This window comes from Scyliorhinus torazame, chromosome 19, assembly GCF_047496885.1.
Source record: "Scyliorhinus torazame isolate Kashiwa2021f chromosome 19, sScyTor2.1, whole genome shotgun sequence".
NCBI classification, from domain to species: domain Eukaryota; kingdom Metazoa; phylum Chordata; class Chondrichthyes; order Carcharhiniformes; family Scyliorhinidae; genus Scyliorhinus; species Scyliorhinus torazame.
This window is the reverse complement of record NC_092725.1, coordinates 127543688-127570142: the sequence shown is the minus strand read 5'-3', so window position 1 is coordinate 127570142 and position 26455 is coordinate 127543688. Positions and strand designations below refer to the sequence as shown.

The 26455-nt window shown below is 49.1% G+C and overlaps 1 protein-coding gene and 1 long non-coding RNA gene across 3 annotated transcripts in view; one reads left to right on the top strand and one right to left on the bottom strand.

Annotated features, from left to right (window-relative positions):
• The first annotated feature begins 1780 nt into the window (after positions 1-1780).
• Positions 1781-6417, top strand: LOC140395944 (uncharacterized). The gene is made up of 3 exons (XR_011936413.1): positions 1781-2120; positions 5092-5525; positions 6284-6417. It is a non-coding gene; the product is annotated as an uncharacterized lncRNA (long non-coding RNA).
• Positions 6418-7495: 1078 nt separating this feature from the next.
• Positions 7496-26455, bottom strand: part of LOC140396507 (uncharacterized) — a 42438-nt gene continuing 23478 nt past the window's right edge. For both annotated transcript variants that reach the window (XM_072485194.1, XM_072485195.1), the window contains 3 exons: positions 26028-26245; positions 22678-22806; positions 7496-8784 (listed from right to left, as the gene is read on the bottom strand). In XM_072485194.1, the coding sequence (XP_072341295.1) occupies positions 7560-8784; positions 22678-22806; positions 26028-26245 (1572 nt within the window). In that variant the 3' untranslated portion in view covers positions 7496-7559. The remainder of the gene's footprint in view (positions 8785-22677; positions 22807-26027; positions 26246-26455) is intronic.

Below are 26455 nucleotides of genomic sequence, written 5' to 3'. Positions count from 1 at the left end.
GGTGAAAAGCATGATGTAAAGAAATCTCTTCAGGATGTTGTTAATGAGGATACACATAGCGAGAGACCCATTCCAGGGAGCAGGCACATCTCCCCCCCCCCCCCCCCCCCCCCCCACCGCTCCCCAGGGTTAATAAAATCACAAATGTTCCATTTATCAAACACTCATTAACCTTCTCAGACTTTCCTACATAATATTCCACTCATAGTTTTGCTGACAGAAATCTTAAACGGTGACCTGATTAAATATTTACCAGTGCCTAATTCTGCCAGAACTGAAACCTTCAGAGAAGCCATCTACACACTATGTCCAAGTTGTTGCATGAAAGTAGTTCTTTTCTTCTTGACTGGGAAGGTTTTATTATGGCTTTGGTCTTGCTTCTAGATTCTTCCCTGGGATTTCACGGCAGCCGGAGCAATTGTGCTGATATGTGTCAAATTGATTTACAATTTGCTTAAATGCCATCGCATTATTCCAGGTGTCACAACAGCCCTGATTGACAAGAGGGCTACTTGACAAGCTGTTTCTTTAATTACATCACCTTCCCACCTTACTCTCTTCCTTGATCTAATCTTTTCTCAATAATATCATATGACTTTTTGTCTCTTCCTCCCCTGACCTTATCTACCACTTGATCAGATTATTCATTTGATTCTCTGTGTCTCTCAGACAAGCTTTCCTCAAGTTTCAGCAGGTTTTACGCCTGATCCCCATTTGCCAACCTCCCTTTCAGTACCATGTTTACCCCGAGTCTCTGAACAGCCGTGTTTATACGAGGAGGAGCGTAACAAACATCTACAGACGCTGAAAGATGCCCTCGTACGAATGGGATATGGCGCTCGACTCATCGATCGACAGTTCCAATGCGCCACAGCAAAAAACCAAACCAACCTCCTCAGAAGACAAACACGGGACACAACCGAAAGAGTACCCTTCGTCGTCCAGTACTTCCCCGGAGTGGAGAAACTGCAACATCTTCTTCGCAACCTTCAACACGCCTTGCCAAACATCTTGCCATGGTCATCCCCACACCCCCACTACTTGCCTTCAAACAACTGCACAGCCTCCCGTAACAGCCTCCCCGAACAGGCGCCGGAATGTGGCGACTAGGGGCTTTTCACAGTAACTTCATTTGAAGCCGACTTGTGACAATAAGCGATTTTCATTTCTTTTCATTTTTCATTTCACAACCTCAAACAGATCATTGTTTGCAGCAAACTACCCAGCCTTCAGAACAGCGACCATGACACCACACAACCCTGCCATGGCATTCAGCCTGTGATCTTCGGGTAAGCGTTCTCCAAGGCAGCCCTCAGGATGCGCGACAACGCAAAATCGTCGAGCAGAAACTTTTGCCAAGTTCCGCACACATGAGTACGGCCTCAACCGGGACCTTGGATTCATGTCGCATTACGTTCTCTCCCCAACATCTGGCCTGGGCTTGCGAAATCCTACCAACTGTCCTGGCTTGAGACAATTCACACCTCTTTAACCTGTGATTATCCCTCTCTCCAGTTGCTCCATCTGGACCTGTAAAGACTTAATTACCTGCAAAGACTTGCATTCAAAGTATTGTCTTGCATCATTGACTTTGTCTATATATATATATATATATATATATGTTTCTGGAACCCACCTCTTCATTCACCTGAGGAAGGAGCAGTGCTCCGAAAGCTAGTGATTCGAAACAAACCTGTTGGACTTTAACCTGGTGTTGTAAGACTTCCTACTGTGCTTCTATCGGGCATTGATTAATTGAACCAATATTGAGCAAATTTAACAATGAGGAAAATAAGTTATCAATACTAAGGGCATGATCTAACGGGCATGTCGTGCCGGGGGGCAATCCGCTCGAGCTGATTAGATCGTAATTGAGGCCGATCAGTTGCTGATCTAACCAGCCCGCTCCCATTGGCAAGATCCGGATCCCTTTGTGACGTGGCGACAAACCGATAATCACCAATTCAGGCCGATCTCCATCCGATTAACAGGAAGGACCCCCTATCTAACAGCCGCCCGGGATCAAACCGGCTCCCCAGCGAGCGGTCACACGGACGCCCTTCAGCGCACCTATTTAAAAACGTAAAACTAGCGCAATGGCAGCTGTTGTATCGGAGGAGGTGAGTAGCCATCTTGGAAATCGGGTAATCAGCCCAGGGCACCAGGGCTGCTGCCCCAGTGCTCGGTGGGAGGGGGGCGGGGGCAGGGACTGGCCCGGCTGGGGGCATCAGCCGCCATCGGTTGGGGACACCTGCGCTGATGGGGCGAGGGGCTCAGCGCCCACCCTGGATCCTGTATGCCCATACCAGACGCATCTTCAGCTGCTGTCTCTCTGTCCCACCGAACACCCCCAGGACAAAGTTCCTTTGGCGATATGGTGCAGATTACTTTAACTCCCACTGATCGTGGTGGCCACTGGCCGCAAAGCTGACGGCTATCGCTAATAAGAAATTGGCAATGTTAATAATGTGAGCACCTCACAGCTTACAAGTGAATTCCCATGGGCAGATGTGCCATGTCTCAGACCAGTGGCGTTGTCGAGTGTCCCAATCAGACTGTGAGTCCTGGACTATTTGCCTGAACACTGGAGGCATCAACACCACAGAGGCAGCAGCCAACAATCAAACACCCAAGAGCAGGGTCTCCGCACTGGGGACATTGACACAACCAGAGGCTGGATGTGTGGATCGGGGAGGAAACCTGCGCCCAGTCCAAGTAATGTAACCGGCGAGAGTCTGGGGTCTGGGGTCCAGTGCAGTCCCGATGCCTCGACCGCCCTGGTAGTGCCCTGCAGGACACCCCCTGGAGGGTCCCCCATTTTGTGGTGGTCTGCTGTGCCCTCCACAGACTCAAGGCAGGAGGGTGATGATAACCCGCTGTGAGCTGAGCTCTGGTGCTCCTCAATCTATGGCACAGTCTGACTCCTGTCTGTCTGCACCATCATGCCTCACACCCATCAGCTGCACGTGGTATGCCTCGGCGGGGGAGGGGGGGGGGCGGTGGCAGGTCTAGGACCATCGAGCCCAGGTGCCGGGGAAGGTCAGAGGGCAACTGGGGCTCTGCCGTTCCGTCTAGGTGTGATCCCAGGATGCACATCAGAGGTGGAGGTAGTCTGCTGCTTACAGTGCCTTGTGGCATTTAATTGCCCTGGCGGGCATTGTCTAGAGGGCCTGGGGCCGGAGGGCTTCGGCCAATCTGCCGGTGACACATGCCTTGCCATGCCACCCCGTTCTGCCCGCTGTCCCAGAGGCACACCATTGTCAGGAGAGGGGTCTAGGGTGGGCTGGTGACCCCCGTTGTCTCTGCGGGGCCTCGGCAAGGTCCACCTGAGACTGGGACATACTTCGCAGCACCTCAGCAAGGTCCACTGCATCAAGGGCATGTCCCCCAGTGACTGGGATATGCTGTCGAGGTCCTCAGCCATGGCCATCATGATTGAGCAACGCCTTGGACACCACCACTCACGCTGCTCATGCGGTGCTCCTGGCTCTCCACTGCGGTTGTAGCCTAGCAGTGCTGGCCTCGGTGCTGCACCCATAGCCTTTGGGACTCCTCCAGTCGGCTATGGACGTGCTCGGGTGTCGCAGACATCCCTCTCTAGCGTGTGCATCAGCTCCGGGTAAACCTGATCCAGAGGCTCAACATCTGACTGGGACCCAGCTGGGTCCTGGGATGCAGCAGCCCTTTGACCTCTGTCTGCCCTGGATGTTCCTGCCTCCATCAGCTTTCCGTCGCTGACCGCTCTGTCCTCAGCCACCCCCACGACCTCCACGGCCCGTTCGTCATAGGGGGTGAGGACCCAGGGCAACTTGTCTTGCGGGGACAGAGAGAGGGCATTGTGTGCCGCATGCTTCATGCATTGCTGGGGGATGGAGGGGGTCATGGCTGGTACTGGGTGGAGTGTGCTGGTGGGTGCCAGGGTTTGCTGGGGCACAGGCGTAGTATTGTGTTGGGGGTGCGGCGTCAACCACAGGGTCATCGGGGGGGCACCAGGGGGTGGCAAGTGAGACTGGTGCCAGGGGCTGTTTCTAACTTACCCGTGCAGCCTGGTGGAGGTCGTTGAGCTTCTTGCGACACTGGGTGACAGTCCGCCTGCTGCCACTGCATCCCAGATGACACTGACTGCCCTGTGGCTGACTCTCCGACTCCACCGCGTCCAACAGTCTGGCCAGGTCGGCAGCTCCGAATCGTGGAGCGGGCCTGCGTGGTGGCATGGCTGCATGTTTGGGGTTTTCTCTGCGGGATCGGTTTAACTGCTGCTCCCCCTCGTTAGCGGGTAGCTGCCGGGCGTGGTCCGGGCGAATCAGGTGGCTGGACAGTCTTTTCCGATGTGAAGCCCGTGGTGCATCATTACCAGCCCTAATTGGCATTAGATACCGGTAGCGGTCTCGATGGGTCGGTCGTGAGGACGCACCCGCTATTCTCGCTCGCTACCACACTTGAAAAATGAAATGAAAATCGCTTATTGTCACAAGTAGGCTTCAAATGAAGTTACTGTGAAAAGCCCCTAGTCGCCACATTCCGGCGCTTGTTCGAGGAGGCTGGTACTTAGAATAGTTTCTGTAAGATCGCGCCCTAGATATTGGACTTATCAGTCCTGCCAATGGCGAAGCCCAGGCGCGAGCACCATTAACATCCCCCTTTACCTTATATCCATGTCACCAATGTCAAACTCTCCTTTGCTCCAATCCCTGTCCTTCTATTCTGTCCCACTTCCTCCCCCTGTGTCTCCAATTATATGTAAATCTTTACATTCCTTTTTTAAAAACTTTTTCCAATAAAGGGGCAATTTAGTGTGGCCAATCTGCCTACCCTGCACATCTTTTGGTTATGGGGGTGAGACCCACGCAGACATGGGGAGAATGTGCAAACTCCACACGGACAATGACCCGGGGCCAGGATCGAACCCAGGTCCTCGGCGCCGTGAGGTAGCAGTGCTAACTACTGCGCCACCGTGCCGCCCTATAAATCTTTACATTCTTATCGATTTGCAGTTCTGTAGAAGAATCATATGGACTCAAAACATTGACTTTGTTTCTGTCTTCACAGATGTTGCCAAACCATTTCCAGCATTTTCTATTTTAATTTCAGATTCCCGGCATCTGCGGCATTTTTGCTTTTATATGGTACCAGGGGCCGACTGCCACAGTTACTGGGACATCCAAGTAGAAAATGGCAAGTGCAGTCCAACCTGGAAGAGTTTTGACAAAGACGCTTTTTTTGATGTCAGAAGGACATGAGGTTTCCCTGCTGTGATCTTTCCCTTCCTCTTCCCTCAAGGGACATCCCAGTAGCCAGTCCTGCTCAGGGTGTGCTTTCCAGAAAGCAGGAATTTGCAGTACTTCCAGTTTTGAATAGAATGGAGGGCCGCTCGTGAATTTAAATATCCCTATTCTTCTTTCTAAACTGAAGTCGAACCTCACCTGCCAAACACTGGACCACAATTAAAATCTGGACTCACTACTTGCGTGGAAATCCACAAGTGTAAGAAATCCACCGTGGAAATGGACCATTCAGCCCAGCCTGTGAGTGTGGGTGTTTGCATTCCACACGTTCAAATAGTTCTCATGTATTAGAATGAACTGTCTGAAAGGCAACTTTCAAAGAGGAGAATTTGCAGGGCAATTTCTTTCTGATCTCTGCTCCATAATGATCAAAGAACATTTCTCAAACAGCAATCCAGCCACCAGCAAAATAACACTCACGAGAGAGTTCAGAGGATAAAGCTGCATTGAAAAATGTCTAATCCCACTACTCTCAATGGCTCAATCATTCATTTCAGGTCAAACGTCCCAAATTCAGAATCAAGCCAGATAACTATTTGAACAAAGGATAATATAAGGTGATGCAGTTCAGTGAAGAGGCGAGGAAATAGGGTTAATTCAGCCAGCTTCAACTGAAGAGCCAACATCTGCACAAGCACGATAATCGGGCGGGTTCTTCCGCCAAACCCCCACGGCGTGTTTTGTGGCAGTCCCGCCGCTGGCAACGGGTCTTCGCGTTGTTCGCACCCTCCGCCGCTGGGGAACCTGCAGCGGCTGGGGGGACGGGGGCGGGGGGTTCGCTGTCGGTGGGATGAACGGCTGGACAATTTCGGCCAATGGGCCAAACAAGCTGTACCTACGTTGTGAATTTGAGGATTATTTTGCCTTGTTGCCGATTAAGTGCAATTTGCTTCCAGAGGAAGTAATTAAGCACTTCAATAAAATTACAAATCGCTTTAAAATAATACACCAAGCTGAAATAGTAAAAAGAAACATATGCTTTTTATTTTTTTTTGCAGTTATGTTAAAAAGCTTGGAAACTGACGCAAGAAGCTCCAAACGTTGAGATACGACGTAACATTTCTGATTGGTTCCAATACATGTGAATTGACCGTTTGTTCAGTTAGCATGCATCAAAATGTCCACGCAATACTTCATGGATTTTCACTTGCTAAAGCTATTTTTCTTGTAAAAATTGTTTTACGTGTTCATAATAAACGTTAACCATGTAGGGGTTAAAATATAAGCATCCAAAACATGTCACTGAAATCTTTATTACAGAAAAGGTATTTCCATGTCTACGTACATTTTGTGCTTAGATCATTGAAGAACTAATTGTTCACGCACAATTTGCGGCAATAATGAATTCATCCAAAATATGTCACAAGGCATTCAGCTTTTTGTTCCAGAGTAGGTGCCAGTTAAAAATATTCCTGTTGCCAATGTTCCAATTCTGTAGAATATTATGGCAATGTCTGTTGTTACATACTTTGCATGCTTGAAACCGCAAGCATTTATTGCACTTAATTTAAGTTCAGTTGTGGCTTAGAAATTCTTAATGAGATTCTGCATATTTCACACATTTCTAATCACTCCACAAAATTTTAATTCATGAATTGCAATGACTTTAGTTCAAGGAACCAGTGTTAAATCTTTTTGCATCATTTAGGTCGTCAAAAACCCAGAAATCCCCAGGAGGTATTTTGGGGATAGAAAGCCCCACTGTCCCCTGTGTTTACCACCAACCCCAATGAATATCCCCGGGGTCGATGGTTCTTACACATCTGCAGGCAGGTGCTCGGGCCATTTGTAGAACTGACACACCGATGGCCATTTCTTTCTTCTTTTAAATTTAGTGCACCCAATTCATTTTTTCCAATTAAGGGGCTACTTGTGACAATAAGCGATTTTCATTTCATTTCATTTCAATTTAGCGTGGTCAATCCACCTAGCCTGCACATCTTTGGGTTGTGGGGGCGAAACCCGCGCAAACACGGGGAGAATGTGCAGACTTCGCACAGACAGTGACCCAGCGGGGAATCGAACCTGGGACCCTGGCGCTGTGAAGTCAAGGTGCTATCCACTTATGCTACCGTGCTGCCCATAGCATGTGGGTTTGTGACTCTCTCCAGTCACACCCCCAACCCCTCCTCCACCAACTGGCACCCACCTCCCTCCCAACACCAGCCAACAACTCCCAAACATCCCCCAACACCCCCCCCCCAACACACACACACACACAATCTGCAAGCACCAAACTCGGCCCAAATTAAAACCAAAGCCATACGGTTATCTTCATGAAACCACCTCATTATATGTCCTACATGGAACGGGGGTAGGACAGGTCATGGTTATTTTGGGAACTTTACCTCCCAGAGAACTGGATAGTTCGACGGTACGTTCTGGCGAGGGAGTTTTACACAGTACAAAATCCACTGTCTGTGGGAGTTGCAAGCAGTCCTGCTCATCCTGACCTTGAAAAGTGTGGTTCTCCCTGTAGTAAAGCTGATTCGAAGATGCATTTGTATCCACAGCCGTTTCATTATTCCAATGGGAGTTTTGTTCTGTTGATTCACAGTAATATAGTTGCTTCAATTTCTGCTGCATTGCATTTAACAATCCCAGATGACGCACGTTTTGCTGTTGAAGGGAAAGCTGTCCACAATGGCAATTACTGCAAAACACTGTACATTCCTCACAAATTGAACAAGTACAACCCTGCACCTCTTGGTTTAATGATGATTGATAGAGGGGTACAAGATGTTTCTTTTTTAAGCCGGCTTTCACATTTCTCTCTAAAGCCGCCTTTACACAGTCGTCCTTCCATTCCTCTCTCGTCTTAGGATCTTCGCTAATCTTCGTTTGAGAGTGACTGCGCCAGTCAAATGACTTCTTCAGGGAGGACTTCATAGGCTGTTTCTGATTGCGATATCTCGCCCTACACTTCACCGCTGGAAGTGCAATTCTAGTATTTCCAACTGAGCTGTTTCCCTTCTCACGCAATGTCCGATTAAAGTCAAAAATGCACTCTTCCTCTATTTCATCTTCACTCGCCATCAAACTAACTTTGTATTCTTCATTATCGGAGCATTTGCTGATTGTGCTGCAACAGACTGCTGTTTCGGAGGTCTTGCTAGTGCAAAACTTCTGAGATGGTTTGCTTGAACTGGTTGCTATCAAGGGGTAATATTTAGTCGGTTGAACTTTGCTGCCCAGTTGCTTTGTTATTCTGTTCATCTTTCCTTCGGGCTTCCCATGGTTTGGAGTTAGAGGAGAAAAGTCCTGTACAACTGGACTTTGGAAAGTAATTTTAGTGACCACTTGTGGGACAGGGTCTGGATCAGCTCCTTTCTCAGCACTGCCGTTTCCCGTATTTCCAACACCGTTATCGTCAAAGCACAACTTGTCAGAGCCAGTCACGCCTGTACAGTTAGCCTGACTTACAGATCTGTGCTCAATCTCCATATCCAAGCTGATCCCATTTAGAAAGGGCAGGCGACAGATGTGTTCCAATTCAGTCCTTCAAAATTTTAAAACAATTAATAATAAAAAATTATAATAAAGGCATTTTAAAAATTAGCATTTTACATCACTTCGGGGAAACATTAATTATAAAGGAGAGGCAACCTTTTGGAGACATATAGAATTCTCCAGGGGCTTGACAGGGTAGATGCTGAGAGGATGTTGACTCTTATGGGGACTGTCTAGGACTAGAGGGCATAATCTCAGAATAATGGGTCGCCCATTTAGCTCTCTCAGAGGGTAGTGAAGCTGTGGAATTCTTTACCACAGGGGACCGTAGAGGCTGGGTTGTTAAGCATGTTCAAGGCTGAGACAGACAGATTTTTAATCAGTAAGGGAATCAAGGGTTATGGGGTTAAGGCGGGCAAGTGGACTTGAGGATTATCACATCAGATCAGACATGATCTCATTCAGTGGTGGAGCAGACTCGATGGGCTGAATGGTCTACTTCTGCTCCCATGTCTTATGATCTATGGAGATGAATTTACAGTTTTCTTTCCCTGTGATAAATAGTTCATATGTTCCTCTTAAATTCTACTTTGATCATCATGAAAAATGCAATGAAATGAAAATCGCTTATTGTCACAAGTAGGCTTCAAATGAAGTTACTGTGAAAATCCCCTAGTCGCCACATTCCGGCGCCTGTTCAGGGAGGCTGGTACATTCTCTTCTTGTCCAATTTCACTTCAATACTTTGAGACCAAATATCTTGGATTTCCTTCCTCCTCTGAAATGAAATTAGAGCCATCATTTTAACTTGGGCTGGGCAGATGGACAGCAAACGGTCCGAGCTTCAGCAGCACGAGTCCTCAGCCTCGTTTGTACAGATTCGTAGAATGGTTACAATCCAAGCTCCAGGGCTATGTGCTGAGAGATGTACCATAGCTTGCGGCAGTTGCTGCAAAGACTCAATGAGGAAAGGTGCTCCACCGTACTACACAGAGGGAAACTATCAACCCCGTCAGGCTGTATATTTGACATGAATTGATTATTGCAAAGGATGACCTGTAACTGTAAGTGCAGTAAGGCCCTGCAGAGTGCCACATGCTGTCTTGAAAGAAACTGATGTGGGCAGCATGGTAGCACAGTGGTTAGCACAGTTGCTTCGCAGCGCCAGCGTCCCAGGTTCGATTCCTCGCTGGGTCACTGTCTGTGCGGAGTCTGCACGTTCTCCCCGTGTCTGCGTGGGTTTCCTCCGGGTGCTCCGGTTTCCTCCCACAAGTCTTGAAAGACGAGCAGGTTAGGTGGATTGGACATTCTGAATTCTCCCTCCGTGTCCAAAAATGTTGGGAGGAGTTATTGGGTTGCAGCGATAGGGTGGAAGTGAGGGCTTAAAGTGGGTCGGTGCAGACTCGATGGGCCGAATGGCCTCCTTCTGCACTCTATGTTCTATGATCTGGTTTACACTGTATGTTACGCTGTTAAGTAATGAGCTTCTACAAATTTTATAATAAAAGATATTTTGGGGGAAATAAAGCTACAATGCAGAAGGAGGCCATTCAGCGATTGTGTCTGTGCTAGCTCTCTGCGAGAGCAACTCAGCTGCTCACACTCCCCCACCTTTTCCCCATAGCTCTGCTAAATGAAAGTGTAAGGTTATCATTCTGAAACCTCAACTCTGCTTCTTTTCCCACAGACGCTGCCTGAACTGCTGGGTTATTCCAATATTTTCTGTTTTTATTTCAGGCTTACGGCATCTGCAGTATTTTGCTTTTTTTGTGCCTTCAACAAATCTGCGCTAGCTTTCAATAATAATCCAGATTTGTCCAAGTGACTTACTTTTGCCTCAGATTATCAGTTCTGGAAAACGTTCCCACGATCGAGGTTAAAATGACCACTTTGTAGTTGCTGGGCGGCACGGTAGCACAGTGGTTAGCACTGTTGCTTCACAGCGCCAGGGTCCTGGGTTCAATTCCAGCTTCAGTCACTGTCTGTGCGGAGTCTGCACGTTCTCCCCGTGTCTGCGTGGGTTTCCTTCGGGTGGTCCGTTTCCTCCCACAAGTCCTGAAAGACGTGCTGTTAGGTAATTTGGACATTCTGAATTCTCCCTCCATGTACCCGAACAGGGGCCAGAGTGTGTCGACTATGGGGTTTTTCACAGTAACTTCATTGCAGTGTTAATGTGAGCCTACTTGTGACACTAATAAAGATAGATTGATTGACCTGGGCTTATCTATATTCCCCTTTTTGAACAAGAATGTAACTTTACAATTCATTCTCCTCTAGCACCACTCCTGGCACCACTCCTCCATAAAGGGGCTGGATTCTCCGCAGCGAAATCGCATTCGGCGGAGGGGTGGAGAATCCACTTTTACGCACGCTGAAATCGGGTATGGCACCGGTCCAGCAATTCTCCAGGACCCGAGAATCGGCGTGATCGCGCAGTACGCCACGCGGCTGGGGGCCCATTGACAGAGGCCCACCCAGTGGTCCTCCGCTCCCGACCAGCCGAGTTCCCGACGGCGTGGAACTAACCACCTATTGCCGGTCGGAATGCTGGTGTAGCGGCTGCAGACTGGTGCTCTTTTTAGCCTTAGTTTTATTACCTCTGATTATGTCACCTTTGCTCACGAGTCGCCAGGTATCTTTCTGATACCGCCACGTGGTTCAAGCTCGAGTTATGATTAATAAGTCAGCACCCCGCTTAGTAAGATTGAAATCAACCGTCATTTATTATATACAATTAATGCTTACTCAATAATCCTACTATCTATATAGAAACCTATCACTACTGGCCAATACTTAACTTTAGGAAGGGCCCACCAGGTCAGGGAAACAAATGACTTATCGAATCGGATCTGGCCCGTGGGATTCAAAAAGGCTGATACGGGTCGATGGCTAGGAGTCTTTATCGGGTAGCGATCGCTGGAGTCAGACTTACTGTTTCTGGTCGATGTTCTTGAGAAGGTCTCGAGCAGGTGAAGAAGGGAGAGAGAGAGATCTGAACTTGGCCCCTCACTTTATAGGGCCCAGGGGATCCCTCCTCTCGGGGCGGCCCTTTACCCTGAGTCCCAAGTGATTGGACTTGTTCCCAATCACTGGGTTCGATATGTCCAATAACAGGGCGATTCCTCGATCGGGGGGTGGTCGTTCACCTGTCTTTGTTTCGGCCACTGCAGGCGCCGACAGGTCTGGTCCGGCATTCAATTGCTAATATGTTGCAATTGTTCCCGGGGATAGCCGATTAAACTGCAGATGTCTGGGTTGATGTGCTGCTAATAGTCTTGAGTATCGATCTGGGCCGACTTCCCCAGAGCCGAATATGCTATTCTGTCTGCAGCTGTTCGTTTGTGTCCTGTTGGCTGCTTTTCCCATCAGCCTTTTCTGTTAGCCATTTTAAATCGGGTTTTGGCCAAATTAATAGGGAATCAGCCATTTTAGGTGGCTACAGACCCTCCTTGTGATCCTAACGCGAAGCGCGAAGGATCACATAAATTTTGTCCTTTCCGTTCCCTGACCGGGTTGGGGGGGGGGGGGGGGGGGGGGGGGTGCGGCACCTCCGACATGGCCACTACTCTGACCCTAGCTATGCACAAAAATTTACCTAAACAATTCTTGAGGGCGCTATGTCAGGCAGGGGCATGTATCTACAAAATAAAAACTTGGAACCTCTAATTTTACCTAAATACACTCATCAAGCATTGCATCATCCTATCTCTCGAAAACATACAACAATCATAACATTCCATATATTCTTTCCTGGCTTGGCAGTCAAGCTCAGGATCATACTTTTTTTTTTCATTGAAAGTTTTGTACATCTTTTTATTTACAGGGAAACGCAAGTGCTTGTTCTTTATTTTTGTATTATAGGTCGCGGGGGTCTGGGGTCTGGTCATACCCGAACATAGGGGATTGGATCCGACATACCGGGGTTCGAGCGCGGTACGCTCCCCTTCTCCATTTGCGGAGGTGCATAGTCTGCGCTGCACAGCAGAGTATGGCCGACGCTAATAGTGCTTCGATAACGTATGACAGGGAGTACCAAGGTATGAACTTGGCACACCAGGATAATGCAGCGCGGCTGGTGACTGGGCCCTCGGTACTGCGGGGCAGTGAAACATTAACGGCAGGGAGGTTTGAAGTAATGGGGTCCGTGTTCCCGCGCAACCAACTGTCCAGTATAAAAATCTTGATCACGATGAAAGAAGTCCTCATGGCTGTCCTCTTTCTTTTTCTTTCTTTGTGTTCTCCGTTTTCTCCGGTCCTGGAGCTTCAGGAGTTCTGTAAAACAAGCATAGTACCTGTAACTACCTTGGTATAATATCCAGTATGTTAGTGTGTCTGTCCTGCGGGGCCAATTATTCCCTTAGAATTGGTCACTATATGTGACTCCCTCATTTTTTTTTTCAAAACAAATGTTAGGACACGGCACACTTCCCAATGGTGGACCAGTGCTGATTTATCATCCAAATGTTCTAGGATGTAAATAGCATTTGGCAGCAACCCAAAGGTTGCCTAAATAAATAAAACTGTTTTTGAAAGGAAAAGGTCGAATGAGGTGCGTATGGGCCGCGACGGGTAAGATTTGGATGGAGTCCCCAGGTAGGACGGCTACCAATACCGTATCTCCCCTACCCGAGCGTTTTTGACCAACGGGGGGGGTCCCCAGGCAGGGCGGGTCTCACGCCGTTTCTCCACTGCCTGAGCAACCGACAAGAACGGGCAAAAATGTAGTCATCATGGTGGGGTTGCTGCTGTGATTCTCCCGTCAAATCAGAAGAGCAGTTACGATCGGGCGTCTGATACCCGAACAAGTATCAGCTAAAAAGCTAGTTGCTCTGAACGAGCGTCTGGCCGCGGTGGGTCTCTGAGGCAAGTCCTCAGAGGTTTCGGCAGAACGGGCGTGTGAGAAAATTCTCCTGTCGGACGAACAACATTTAAACAAACATACAAACAACGTAAAACATCCTGCAGGTTCCATCAGGAAGGACAACACTTTTCACCAAGTGTCTCCTTTAAATCATCATGTGGACACCTCAGTTCTCTGTTGCGAACAGGGTCGCAAAGGGGTTGGCGGATTGGGGGTCTGACTCGGGGTCGTCCCCTTCTCCCGGGTGCCAAATTCTGGAGTGAATTAATGTTGAGAGGGCTGCGTGGTATGAGTTGGGACGAGTCTGTAGGAGTTGTCGCGGTGCGAATGGCGTTCGTCAAGTTGAGTGGGGATAAAGTCGCGGTAGTCTGTGTGGTTCGGTGGTCGGTGGTGTGGTTTGTTTAAGAAAGTGATGAGGAAGGGGTCACTGGAGTCGAACTCGGAGTCGCTGGGTGTGGGACCAGGATAGTAGGGAGGCCTGCTGTGGCTGTCGTCAGAGTCACAGTCGCTGTCTCTGCTGCTGCAGTCTGTGGGCATTCCGGGGCGGAGTGTAAAGTTTGTGGGTGGAGTGGGGGGCGAGTCCGTGTCTGGGCTGGACGTGGAGGGGGTTGGTGTGGTCACGTTGGCTGTGGGTAGGGTTTGGCCTGCTGCATCAAGCATGACGTGGTGGGCGTGGTTTCACTGTGCTCCATAAGCCTTTAGCTGGTTTATGTGAAACCACGCAGTCTTACCATTTTGGTATTTGATTTTGTATACCGATGGGCTTACTTTATCCGTAATGGAGTACGGACCCGAGTATTTCGGAGACAGAAATGTGCTGGGGTTATACACAGACAACATCACTTGTTGTCCTATATTATACTCCGTTGCATGTACTGCCTTATCAAAACAGGCCTTGTTCTGTTTTCTTTTAGTACCCAGTTTAACAGCGGCTGCTAACTGAGCCGTTTTTACATTTATAAGTAATTGTTCAATGGCTTTCTCGTGGGTGAGGGCCGTAACTTCAGGGCTGGTCAGGTCTAAACCCAACAAGTACTCTGTCCCTTTCATGGGGCGTCCGGTCATGAGGGTGTGTGGGGTGAAACCTGTGGAGGTGGAAACAGTGTTATGCAAAAACATCAGCGCAAAGGGGAGGACCGAATCCCAAGTGGTGTTGTTTTGCTGGGCCATTTTTCTAAGGGTGGTTTTTAGGGTCCGATTCATGCGCTCCACTATACCACTCGACTGAGGGTGGTACGCAATGTGAAATGTTTGGGTTATGCCAAATATCGTGAGGACGTTCTGCATGACCCGTCCCGTAAAGTGAGAACCTTGGTGCGATTCAATACTGCGGAGGAGTCCCCATCTTGTAAAAATTTGGTGGGTTAGGATTTTGGCTGTGGTTTTCGCGGTGTTGGTGCGGGCTGGAAATGCTTCCACCCACTTTGTAAAAATGTCCATGACCCCAGAACATATTTATAGCCATTCCTGCAAGGGGGCAATGGACCTATAAAATCGATCTGGAGGTTAGTCCAGGGGCCGATAACGGGTCAGGTGTGGTTGAGATGTGCCTTTTTGGCATATCTATCTGGGTTGTTCTGAGCGCAGATGAGGCAATTCACAATGTAATGGGATACATCCTCTTTGAGATTAGGCCACCTACAAAGCTGTTTGAGGTGGGCTGCGGTGGGTTCGATTCCCTGGTGTCCATGACCATCATGGAATAAACAGATTATTTGGTTCCTATGCTGCTCAGGAACTACATAAAGGGTGTCCTTTAGCACCACACCGTCATGTGTGGTTATTGTATTTCTGTACCTCTCGTATGAGGCTGGAAACTTCCCTTTCACGATCTCAGTGATGGCGCGATCCTGCTTCTGGGCCTCTACTAGATCTTCGATCCTAGTCTGCGCGACCTGAACTGCACTCACTGGCGCACTCAGTGGGGCGCTCTCGGGGGGCTTCCAAAAATACCCATGCCTGGATCCTGCCTTAGCCAGTGCGTCGGCTTTTACATTTCATGGGGGGAAGGAACGATGGTGGCTGCGGACTTTTATAATGCCAAAGGTCTGGTTCTTGGCTTTTCCCAAAATATGGCGGAGTAATGGGGCTGAGGGGAGGGGTTTCCCATCCGCGGAAACAAATCCTCTTGTTTCCCAGAGGGGTAGAAATTCGGTGAGGTTGTTGCAAACGTATAGGCTGTCTGAATATATGTCTGCTGGGCTGGGGAAGGAATCTGGGTGCTCTACAACGTAAGCGATGGCCGCAAGCTCTGCTGCCTGCGTGCCTAAGTGTCCGGGTAATTTTAATGCGATTTCCTCGAGGGCACGTCCCTGCGCGTCCTCCACATAAATCCCACAACCTGTTATGCGTTGCCCATCCAGGACTGTGGAAGATCCATCCACATAGATCCTAATGGGATCACACGTGTCCGGGTGAGGGGGGTTCTGAGATGGAGTGGCTAGTTTTCTGGGGGGTGTTTTGGCTATAAAGGGGCCTGTATTATGGTGGGGCGAGATGATTTCACACTCATGGGGGGTTCCGGGGTACTGTAGATTGTCCGCTAAGTATGTGTGTGTTTTGGTCCGTTTGACTGTAATGTCCCGTCCTTGTAAGAGAAGGGTCCACCTAGCAGCGCGGATTTGGCTGACGGTACCGTCTTTAAGTCGTCCGTCTAGTAAAAGTTGGGTGGGGGTGTGTTGGTCAAAATGGTGATGGGGTTCAGTCCGGTAATGTATGAAAAGTACCGGACTGCTCAGAAAACTGCGAGCAGGTGCCTCTCACAGGCTGAGAATCCCTGCTCCACAGCATCTAAAATTCGGGAGGCATAAGCTACGGGTCTTAACTGGTCGTGCCGTTCCTGCAGGAGCACGGCTGAAAGGGTGCGGTCTGTGGTCGCTACCTCTATTGCGTAAGGGGAAAGCAGGTCGGGAACTTGTAGTGTGGGGGCGGCTATGAGCGCCTGTTTTAATGATTCCACAGCATCCGTATGCTGCGGAAGCCATTCCCAGGGGGCTCCTTTCTTTAGGAGGTCTGAGAGGGGCGCTGCCTTGTTGGCGAAACCGTCAATGTGGTTTCGGCAGTAGCCAACCAGTCCTAAAAACGACCGGAGGGCTGAAAAGTGTTGGGGAAGGGGCAATTTAGCGATCGAGTCAATTCTTTTGTGCTCGATCTCGCGTTTGCCGTGTGTGATAATAGTACCCAAATATACCACTTTCTCTTCCAATATCTGGGCCTTTTTGGGGTTTACTTTACAGCCAATGGAATGTAGTAATTCCAGGAGTTCGGACAGAAGCTCAATGTGCTCTTCCTTCGTGTCTGTCTGCAGTAGTAGATCGTCTACATACTGTACCAGACATTCGGGGCGAGAAAATTTTGCTAGTCCATTTGCCAGCTGTCGGTGGAAAATGGAGGGGGAGTTGTGGAAGCCTTGTGGCAGGCATGTCCACGTGTACTGCTGCGCTCTGAAAGTGAAGGCAAATTTATACTGGCACGCCTTTGCCAATGGAATGGACCAGAACCCATTACTGACGTCCAAAACCGTGAAATATCGGGCATGGAGTCCCTGTTTGAGCATGGTCTCGGGACTTGTTGCAACGGTGGGGGCTGCCACGGGGGTGACTTTATTGAGCTCCCGCTAATCTATGGTCAAGCGCCATGATCCGTCGGGCTTCCTTACTGGCCAAATCGGGGCATTATTAGTTGAGGCTACCAATCTTAGGACGCCCTGCTCTAATAAACTTTCTATAACCTTTAGGATTTCTCCCTCTGCTTCTAGGGGGAATCCGTACTGCTTTTGGGGTCTAGGGTCCGGTCCTGTTATTTGTACGGAACCGGTCATCCGTCCACAGTTGTGTTTGTGGGTTGCGAATGCTGCCCTGTTCTTTTGCAGGACTGCCCTAACCTGTCGGTCCGTGCTGACTGTGGTGGGGTTGAACCAAAACTCGCCTACTGCGCTAATTTTGTTCATATAATCCCCTATATTGAGCGTTGCGGGGGCTCTAGCCGATTTCGCCATCTTCCAGACACACTGGTTGACTGGATCGAAAGAGAGGTGGTCAGAATTCATGAAGTCGATCCCCAAAATGTGCTCTGCTGTTGGGGGCAGGTTGACTAACACTACGGGGTGTTTTGCATTAATGGTGCCGATTTGGATGGGTACAGGGGTTGTGATATGTCCCTGTTGTGAGTGGCCTGTGAAGCCGCTGAGGGTGATAGTGGCTGTGGTGGGCCACGTGTCCTTACCAAGGGTGGAGGAATTTAAGGTTGTGCGGGACCCTCCTGTGTCCCAGAGAAGCTCGATTGGCTGTCCCCTAACCTTTGCTGCGACTACGGGTCGTCCTGAACTATCCCACAGGGTATCGCAGACCCAGCTGGGGGAGCCTGTACACCGTCAGTCCGTTCCGGTCAAGTCTGTCTGATCAGACTGGGCGCTAACACTATGTATGGGCTCTGCCTTTTTCTTATTGAGGGTGCCTGTCTGTTGGGCTCTCTGTGGTTTTTTAGGGGCCTTGCATTCTTTGGCAAAATGTCCCAATTGTCTGCAATTGTAGCATTCTTGCGGTTTTGCTGGGGGGCTGCTCTTTCCCTCGTTTACCCAGGCAGGGTTGTGAAGAGTGGTTCTTACTGACTGCACGTCTGCGCCGGCTTGTTTTTCCTCAGGGGTTCTAGCTGCGGGTTTACTGTGAGCCGCTTGTTCCCAAACGCGGGACAATCTTTTGACCACCCACTTCTCATTATGAGCCTCCTCCGAGGGGTCATAATTGCTACAGGCATTCTGTCCTGCTTCCGTGGCATGGGAGATAAGGGTGCGGGTCCATTTGGCCATATTGTCTGCGGACAAATGGGCACGGTCTACATTTCCGAAAACGGCTTCAAAGTGAATCCACAAGCGTCCTGCGAATGCTGTGGGGTGTTCAGACTTTTTCTGTCTGCACTTATTTAGACCGTCTACGGGGTCGCCCCGGTTATACCCGATCGCATCCAGGATCGCGGTATGCATTTCTGCAAGAGTGCATCCTCCTACATTCTGTGGGTTGGGAAGGGCTGCTGCGACTGATGGGTCTAAGCTGAGGACCGTGAGCTTTACCTGCTCTTTCTCATCCAGGCCGTACATGGTCGCCTGGTGTTTGACGGTGGCAAAGAAATGGTGTGGGTCTGAAGCGGGGAGGAATGGTGTGATTTTAGCACACGCGTCCCGTAATTGGGTCACTGTGAGGGGGGTGGAATATAAGACTTCCGCCTCGTCTGCTGTGGGTGCGGTGGGTTGTTACAGGGTCCATGGGAGCCTGTATTACCTGCTGTGTGGGGGGTGGGGGTGCTCTCGTCCTTTGGGGCTTTCCCTGCGCACATGTTCCCTGAACATATCTCTGCGCTGTCTCTTGCAGTTCTTCCCAATCAGGGCCGTCTTCCTGTTCTAAACTTTCCCCAAAGGTGTCTTGGAATCCCTTTTGGATAGAAAGCATTGCTTGCAGGTCTGCAATTTGCTTTCGGCACTTCGCATGGTCTAAGGTACTCTGCCTTTGTTCCGTGGTTGCAGCGTGGAGCGCTCTCAAGGCTGCCTTGAGATCACTACACTGCTTCTGTAGCGTCTCCACCTGCTTCTCTGTCTCTTTCTTAACCAGGACGGCACACTGCGTGTCCTGATAAGCCTTCTCATACTGGGATTGGAAACTGCTTAAATGCACCAGACAAGGCTGGTGGCCCCATTTGGAGTCAGCCACCTCTTCGTCCTTGGCTTCTAACTGCCTTTTCAATTCCAGGTTCTCTTTTTCCATCTCGCATACATCGATTTTACTCATACGATGTATGCCTTCTATTTCTTTTCGGAGCGTCCTGACGACCTCCTCTGTGCCTCGCAATTGTGCCATGCAGGACACGATTGCCATCGGCTTGCACGCTTTCGCTAAGCTTTTCTTATGGATTTCACTCATGTTCTCCCACCAAGTATGCCCTATACTTCCGGGACCTGAGTCGTCGTTACTGCAGAAACCGCTCCACACGGGCCATCCTTTGCCCTGCAGAAATTTGCGAATTTCCACTTCCCAAATGGGACACTGTCCCACTTTAATGCTGCTGATCGGTGCGACCGCAAATTCTTCGGGGTTCATGAGGCGTTGCATTGCCTGCATGGCCATCTCTCTTATCTGCTCGCTACGTTCAAATTTGGAACAGGGGGCTAAGGTGGTGTCGTAGGTGTGGGTACGGCTTGCGCTAATTTCCGAAAATACAGACTGCTGACAGTTTTGACGCAACAAAAATCTATCAGTTTTACCTTATAACCCTGTTAGTTACGCATGCATACACACACCTCCGAACTGTGAATTATTAACCAAAACCGCTTGAACACTTGTGGGTTTTTTTTTTTGCTTCCAATTGGATTCTATTCAAATTTCTGGGGTTCTCCCGGAGTGGTTTTCCACTTCTATGTCGGGTCCCGGCGGAGTCACCAATTATGTTGCTCTTTTTAGCCTTAGTTTTATTACCTCTGATTATGTCACCTTTGCTCACGAGTCGCCAGGTATCTTTCTGATACCGCCACGTGGTTCAAGCTCGAGTTATGATTATTAAGTCAGCACACTGCTTAGTAAGATTGAAATCAACGGTCATTTATTATATACAACAATTAATGCTTACTCAATAATCCTACTATCTATATAGAAACCTATCACTACTGGCCAATACTTAACTTTAGGAAGGGCCCACCAGGTCAGGGAAACAAATGACTTATCGAATCGGATCTGGCCCGCGGGATTCAAAAAGGCTGATACGGGTCGATAGCTAGAAGTCTTTATCGGGTAGCGATCGCTGGAGTCAGACTTACTGTTTCTGGTCGATGTTCTTGCGAAGGTCTCGAGCAGGTGAAGAAGGGAGAGAGAGCGCGATCTGAACTTGGCCCCTCACTTTATAGGGCCCAGGGGCTCCCGCCTCTCGGGGCGACCCTTGACCCTGAGTCCCAAGTGATTGGACTTGTTCCCAATCACTGGGTTTGATATGTTCAATAACGGGCCGATTCCTCGATCGGGGGGTGGTCGTTCACCTGTCTTTGTTTCGGCCACTGCAGGCGCCGACAGGTCTGGTCCGGCATTCAATTGCTAATATGTTGCAATTGTTCCCGGGGATAGCCGATTAAACTGCAGATGTCTGGGTTGATGTGCTGCTAATAGTCTTGAGTATCGATCTGGGCCGACTTCCCCAGAGCCGAATACGCTATTCTGTCTGCAGCTGTCCGTTTGTGTCCTGTTGGCTGTTTTTCCCATCAGCCTTTTCGGTTAGCCATTTTAAATCGGGTTTTGGCCAAATTAATAGGGAATCAGCCATTTTAGGTGGCTACAAGGCTCAGTCTGCGGCCGCTCTGGTGGGGGGGGCGGGGGGATCGGACGCCGGGAGAGGCCTTATAGGTGGCCGGGGGGTTAGATACGCACGGTTAGATGCTCAGGTGCGCGACCGGTCGGGTGGGGTCTAATTTTTGCATCTGGCTCCGCGGTCTGAGTCCGCCATGGAGCTCGGCGTGGCCGCTAGAGGCGGCCGCCTTGCGCATACGCAGACTCCAAACCGGAAGTGCGGGGGCCCGTATCCGCAGCTAAAGCTGTGAGATTTACTCTGGGTCCCTGCTGGTCCCCTGCAGGGCAGTGAATTAGCTGATCTTTTTTCCAGGAATCTCTGGAGTAAATCTCCAGCGTTAGTCCGCCGGCGTGGGGACATAGTCCCATTTTGGGAGAATCCAGCCAAGGTGGTTGGAGCGTTCAGGTGGATGTCTCCGCAATTTCCAACCTTACTCCGCTCTGCATAGTCAGACTCATCTCACTGGGTCCTGGGTCTGTGCTATTTCTGAACTATTCAATGGCATTGGGAAGATACAAAGCAATTGTTGGAATTGTAAACAAAGTTAGTTTTCCCTTTTCTGATTTTCTGCGTATTTGTGACTTTTCCCTGTACCTCTATCTTTCCATTTTCCTCACCTGGCTCTTCACAGGATTAACTTGCAAACCCACGATCTCCAGGCCAAAATCATGTGTAATGTAGATTGAGCCTTTGGCTCAGATCTGGTATGTCTCTCTTGTGGGGACCATGAATTGGATTCAATTTGAATTGGTTTTTGGAGCAGGCGAGGAGCTGGATTAGGGGTTCGCCCCTGACCCACACTCTGAGCCCTGGCTTGGTAACTCAGAAAAAGGACAAGTCCGCAGACACATGGGAACCCTTCAAGCAATCCGGCTTGGAACTACATTGCCGTTCCTTCACTGTCGCTGGGTCAAAATCCTGAAACTCCCCTCCTAACAGCACTGTGAATGTACCTGCACCATATAGACTGCAGTGGACCAAGAAGGCAGCTCACTATCACCTTCTCAAGGGCAATAAATGCCAGCAACTAAGAAAGAGCCCAGCCAGCAACAGCTGCATCTTGCGAAAGGGTAAATGTAAAAAAAAAAACACCTTTTCATTAAACACCAGCCATGGAGAATTATGTAACAGGACAATGAGAGATTTTAACCACAGCTTACACACCATAATTTGCCATAATTGATTACATGTTTCGCGAACATCAAGGACAAACCAATAGCTACAATGCCTGAACTATGGTTCCACCCTAAAGCTACAGTATTAAAATCACAGATTCCCTCAGAATTTGGATCATGTTTGGGAAGCAATGGGTGGATGTTTCCCTTCCAATACTACTCAAGCGTCTCCCAAGTGTTGACTGTATCCATGGCGATGCTTGCTGGCTCCCTACCCTTTAGAACGATGACTGTATAAGTTGGATAAAGAGGCATGAGAGGGTTAATTAAATGGACGAGTGCTTAAATCAGAATGCGTATGGCACTGTCAAAGTAGCTGTAAATCAGAAGGGAGCGTGACGGATGAGGTTTGTGCAAAACACCATTTTACCTGTGACAGCCACAGAGTAATAGTCACCGGGAAACAGTGTATGGGAAAGGAAAGACCTCAGCATCAATTTATTTTCAGATCAGCCTGACAAATCTAGTGAAACTAAATTACCCTTTGAAGAAAGAACAATTAATGTTTTGAACAGCAACTAAATTACCACAGCCTTGAACATTTTCATAAAAATGAACTCCAAACAAAAGATTATTTTGGTACCTGGAGCTGCTGTCTGTCACGGGCGGATCACATCTTTTACTCGAGATAGACTTCAGTTTTCTTACTGAAGGAGCAGTGGAGTGTTTGGGGCAGCTGGCACCTTTTACATTTAGACCTGAGCGACACACCCTAGGCCGAAACACCAACAGTAGTTTAGGAATTCTTCCATTATTTGTGCGAACTCACCCACTTTATAATAGGCTCCCAATCAGTATTGGAAACCGGGAATGATGTGCAGAGAGCTATTTTTCATTCTGAAATTGACGATTAATTTGATCGTTTTAAGGTTGTTTACAATGAGGTGTTCCCCCTAGTTCCTCACTAACAAACAGAATGTTCTGCATCTGTATGAGGGAAAAGCACATAGGAGCCATGCGAACATACAGAATAGAAGCAGAAGTAGGCACTCGGCCCCTCGGGCCTGCTCCGCCATCATAGTTGATCTGTTTGTCTTTCGCCATTTATTACTGGCAAGGCTGGCGTTCATTTGTCACCCACCATTTACCTTGAAAAGTGGGCCACTGACAGCAGTTTTCTGTATCTGAGTAGCCTGTTACTTAAAGGTTAACCACATGCGGGCTGGAGTCACATTTAGACCAGGTAAAGGGCAGTAGGTTTTCTTCAATCATAGAATCCCTACAGTGCAGAAGGAGACCATTCGGCCCATCCAGTCTGCACCAACCCTCTGAAAGAGCACCTCACCTAGACCCACTCCCCCGCCCCATCCCCTTAACCTAACCTGCACATCTTTGGACACTAAGGGGAAATTTAGCATGGCCAATCCACCTAACCTGCACATCTTTGGACTGTGGGAGAAAACCGGAGCACCCGGAGGAAACCCACGCAGACACGTTTAGAACGTGCAAACTCCACGCCGACAGTCACCCGAGGTCGGAATCGAATCGGGGTCCCTGGCGCTGTGAGGCAGCAGCGCTAAGTGGCAGAAATGACAGAAGTGAAAAAGTTGTTTTTTTATGACATCCAGCAACTTTAGGTTCAGCTTTATAGTCACAGCTAGCGATTTTCAAAAACTGAATTCAAATTCTCAAACTGGTGACTAGGGGGTTTAGAATTATGAATTTATGGATTATTCGTCCAGCTTCTGATTTACCAATCAAGTCACATAACCACCAAGGGCAGGAGGTGGCACAGTGGTGAGCACTGCTGCCTCACGGCGCCGAGGACCCGGGTTCGATCCCGGCTCTGGGTCACAATCCGTGTGGCGTTTGCTCATTCTCCCCGTGTTAGCGTGGGTTTCGCCTCCACTACCCAAGGTGTGCAGGATAGGTGGGTTGGCCATGCTAAATTGCCCCTTAATCGGAAAAAAATTAATTGTGTACTCTAAATTTATAAGAAACAGAAAAAAACGTCGCATAACCACCGTTACCGCAATCTTGCGCCTAAAAAAATCATTTGGCCCCGTGGAGCTGCGTGATTGCCAACAGAAATGACTAATGCAGCAGTTACTTCAGTTGCATAGCAAAACATGTTGGCCTCTGGCTCTGCGACATCATGGTGGTGGGAAAACTGTACCAGGAAAAAAAGAACTAAACAAGCCTTTTTGACTGGCTCTTTGATAAGTTCTGATAATCAGGAAAATCTTCTGTGTGATAAAAACCTTAACCTTTCATCGTGGTCTTTAAAAACTGTGCTGCATGGAAGAGCCAAAGGAATAATGTAAGTGAGGCCGATTTTCCGTTACCCCCCGGCGCAAATCCTGTTGTGGCCGGGAATTCGCGCAAGAGGGCCATAGCGGGATTTGTGACGGGGAGATCTCAGAATGACATCTTCCCTGTCCTCCACTGGTGACATATCAATACCGCAAATTGTTACATATTTAAATATTCAATATCGGCTGGCCTAACACCAAATCTTCCGGGACCGTCAGATGTTCCCACCCAGCGGAATGACGTGACGTCGGCGGGAATCACTACTGGTCTCCAAAAATGAAGACCAAATGTGAGGACCACACTGGGGGCTCTGAGACCAGTGTTGCCCCCCGTGTAGTCTGAGGAGAAACATGCCGGTTTTCAATCCGAAACTGGCACTTTGCCATTTTGGGGGGAATATTCCACCCAGAAACTGAAAGAAATGATTCAAAATGTGATAAGTCTGGCGGATCTGCAGTTAAACGATCCCTCTGCATTCACTCCTGTTCAACCAGGATGGCAACGTGGAGATCTGCACATCTCTTCCAGGAAGCAAACCTGAACAGGCTCCTGGATGCCGTGGATGAGAGGTGGGCCACCCTGAATGCCCGAAGCAGCGAGGGGGTGTGGTGGCTGAGGCAGTCAGTGCCAGCAGCACATCATGGAGGACCGACGTCCAATGCTGCCAGAAAATGAATGACCCCATTCAACCTGCAAGGGTGAGTGACCGCCTGTCTCCTCCTGGCATCTGTCCCGCCTGTCACACCAGGAATGTCAACATTAATCCACTCCCCATCTCCCAGCACCCAACCCCCCAGCATCTTCCTCAAACCCTCTTGGCACTCCTCAGCACTACCCCTTCCTGTTTAGGTGCAGTGCCCACACATGCCATCTGCTGTACCCACCCTCCACCCACCACAACAGGTCAGCCACCTGGCTTACAATCTCCTCTTTGTCTCATCGCAGGAGAAGATAACCCATAAACCCACAATAAAAAGGAGGTACCGCAGCTGGGAGGCGCTAGCCTACCCCTCCCGATGCCCAGCCCTCAACATTCGACCCTTGACAATTAAGGATTCCATCACTAACCCAGACTAGGACAGTGAGGAGGCTGGGGTTGAAGGATGTACAGTGATGCCCAATTGGATGGACGAGAATGACTCGCAGGAATGTGAGAGGGCACAGGTACTTTCAGAGGCAAACAAGGGCCAGGCCAATAGGCACCGCGGATACTCAGACTTGCAGTTCTCTTAATCTTATTGTTATCATGCCACAATACTCAATGCACCTACGCAGTCGATGCATGATGTATGACTTAGAACCCATCGGGGAAGCAAATATTCCACCTGAATGGCAGCTCCCATTCTTTCGACTCCCTCCCAGCCAGATCTGGAGCCCTGATCCCCCAGGCCATCGGCAGCAACATTTGGGAGATTGCGCTCAGCTCTCTGCCGTTCAAGTGGAGAATAACAGTGACTGCGAGAAGGTCCTCATTGAGGAACCCTTGCACTATAATTTTTGAGTGGGCATACTTGCTGAGAACCACACAAATCATACTCCCACACTGCTCAAACCCCGATCTTCTGGTCCAGAGGTACGGGCGCTACCACTGAGCCACAAGGCCAGCGCGAGCATCATTCTCGAACCTGATTCTGAGACTCATTCAAATGGAAATCGCCTCTAAATGGAGCTTCAAGTCACCTGGTATTTCCTGTTTCTGAAAAATAAGTTGCTGAAGATCGGTGCTGATTAACACCAGGTTTTCTCACAAACCCCTTTGACCATTTTGTACTTGCAACAGAGTCCGATGAGCTATTTACACTCTTCACACTTTTTATGCTTCTCACGCTTTTGATGTCATCATCGTCCACTGTGTAACCATGTTCGATCCGGAACTTGCGTCCCACCTTTAGTCCTACCTGGTTTTCACGAAAAAAGAACAAAGAAATAAGACGTACAGAATCTGTGATACACCATAACTCTGCAATATGAGTGACTTGGCCCAGGGAAATTCTGGCAATATTTCCAGGACAGCTACATCTGAAGTGTAGAACAAGAGTTAATTGCGCTGTCATATTCCACAGGGATTTGACATTGAGAAGAGGTTTCCTCTGAATGGAGAATGTAGT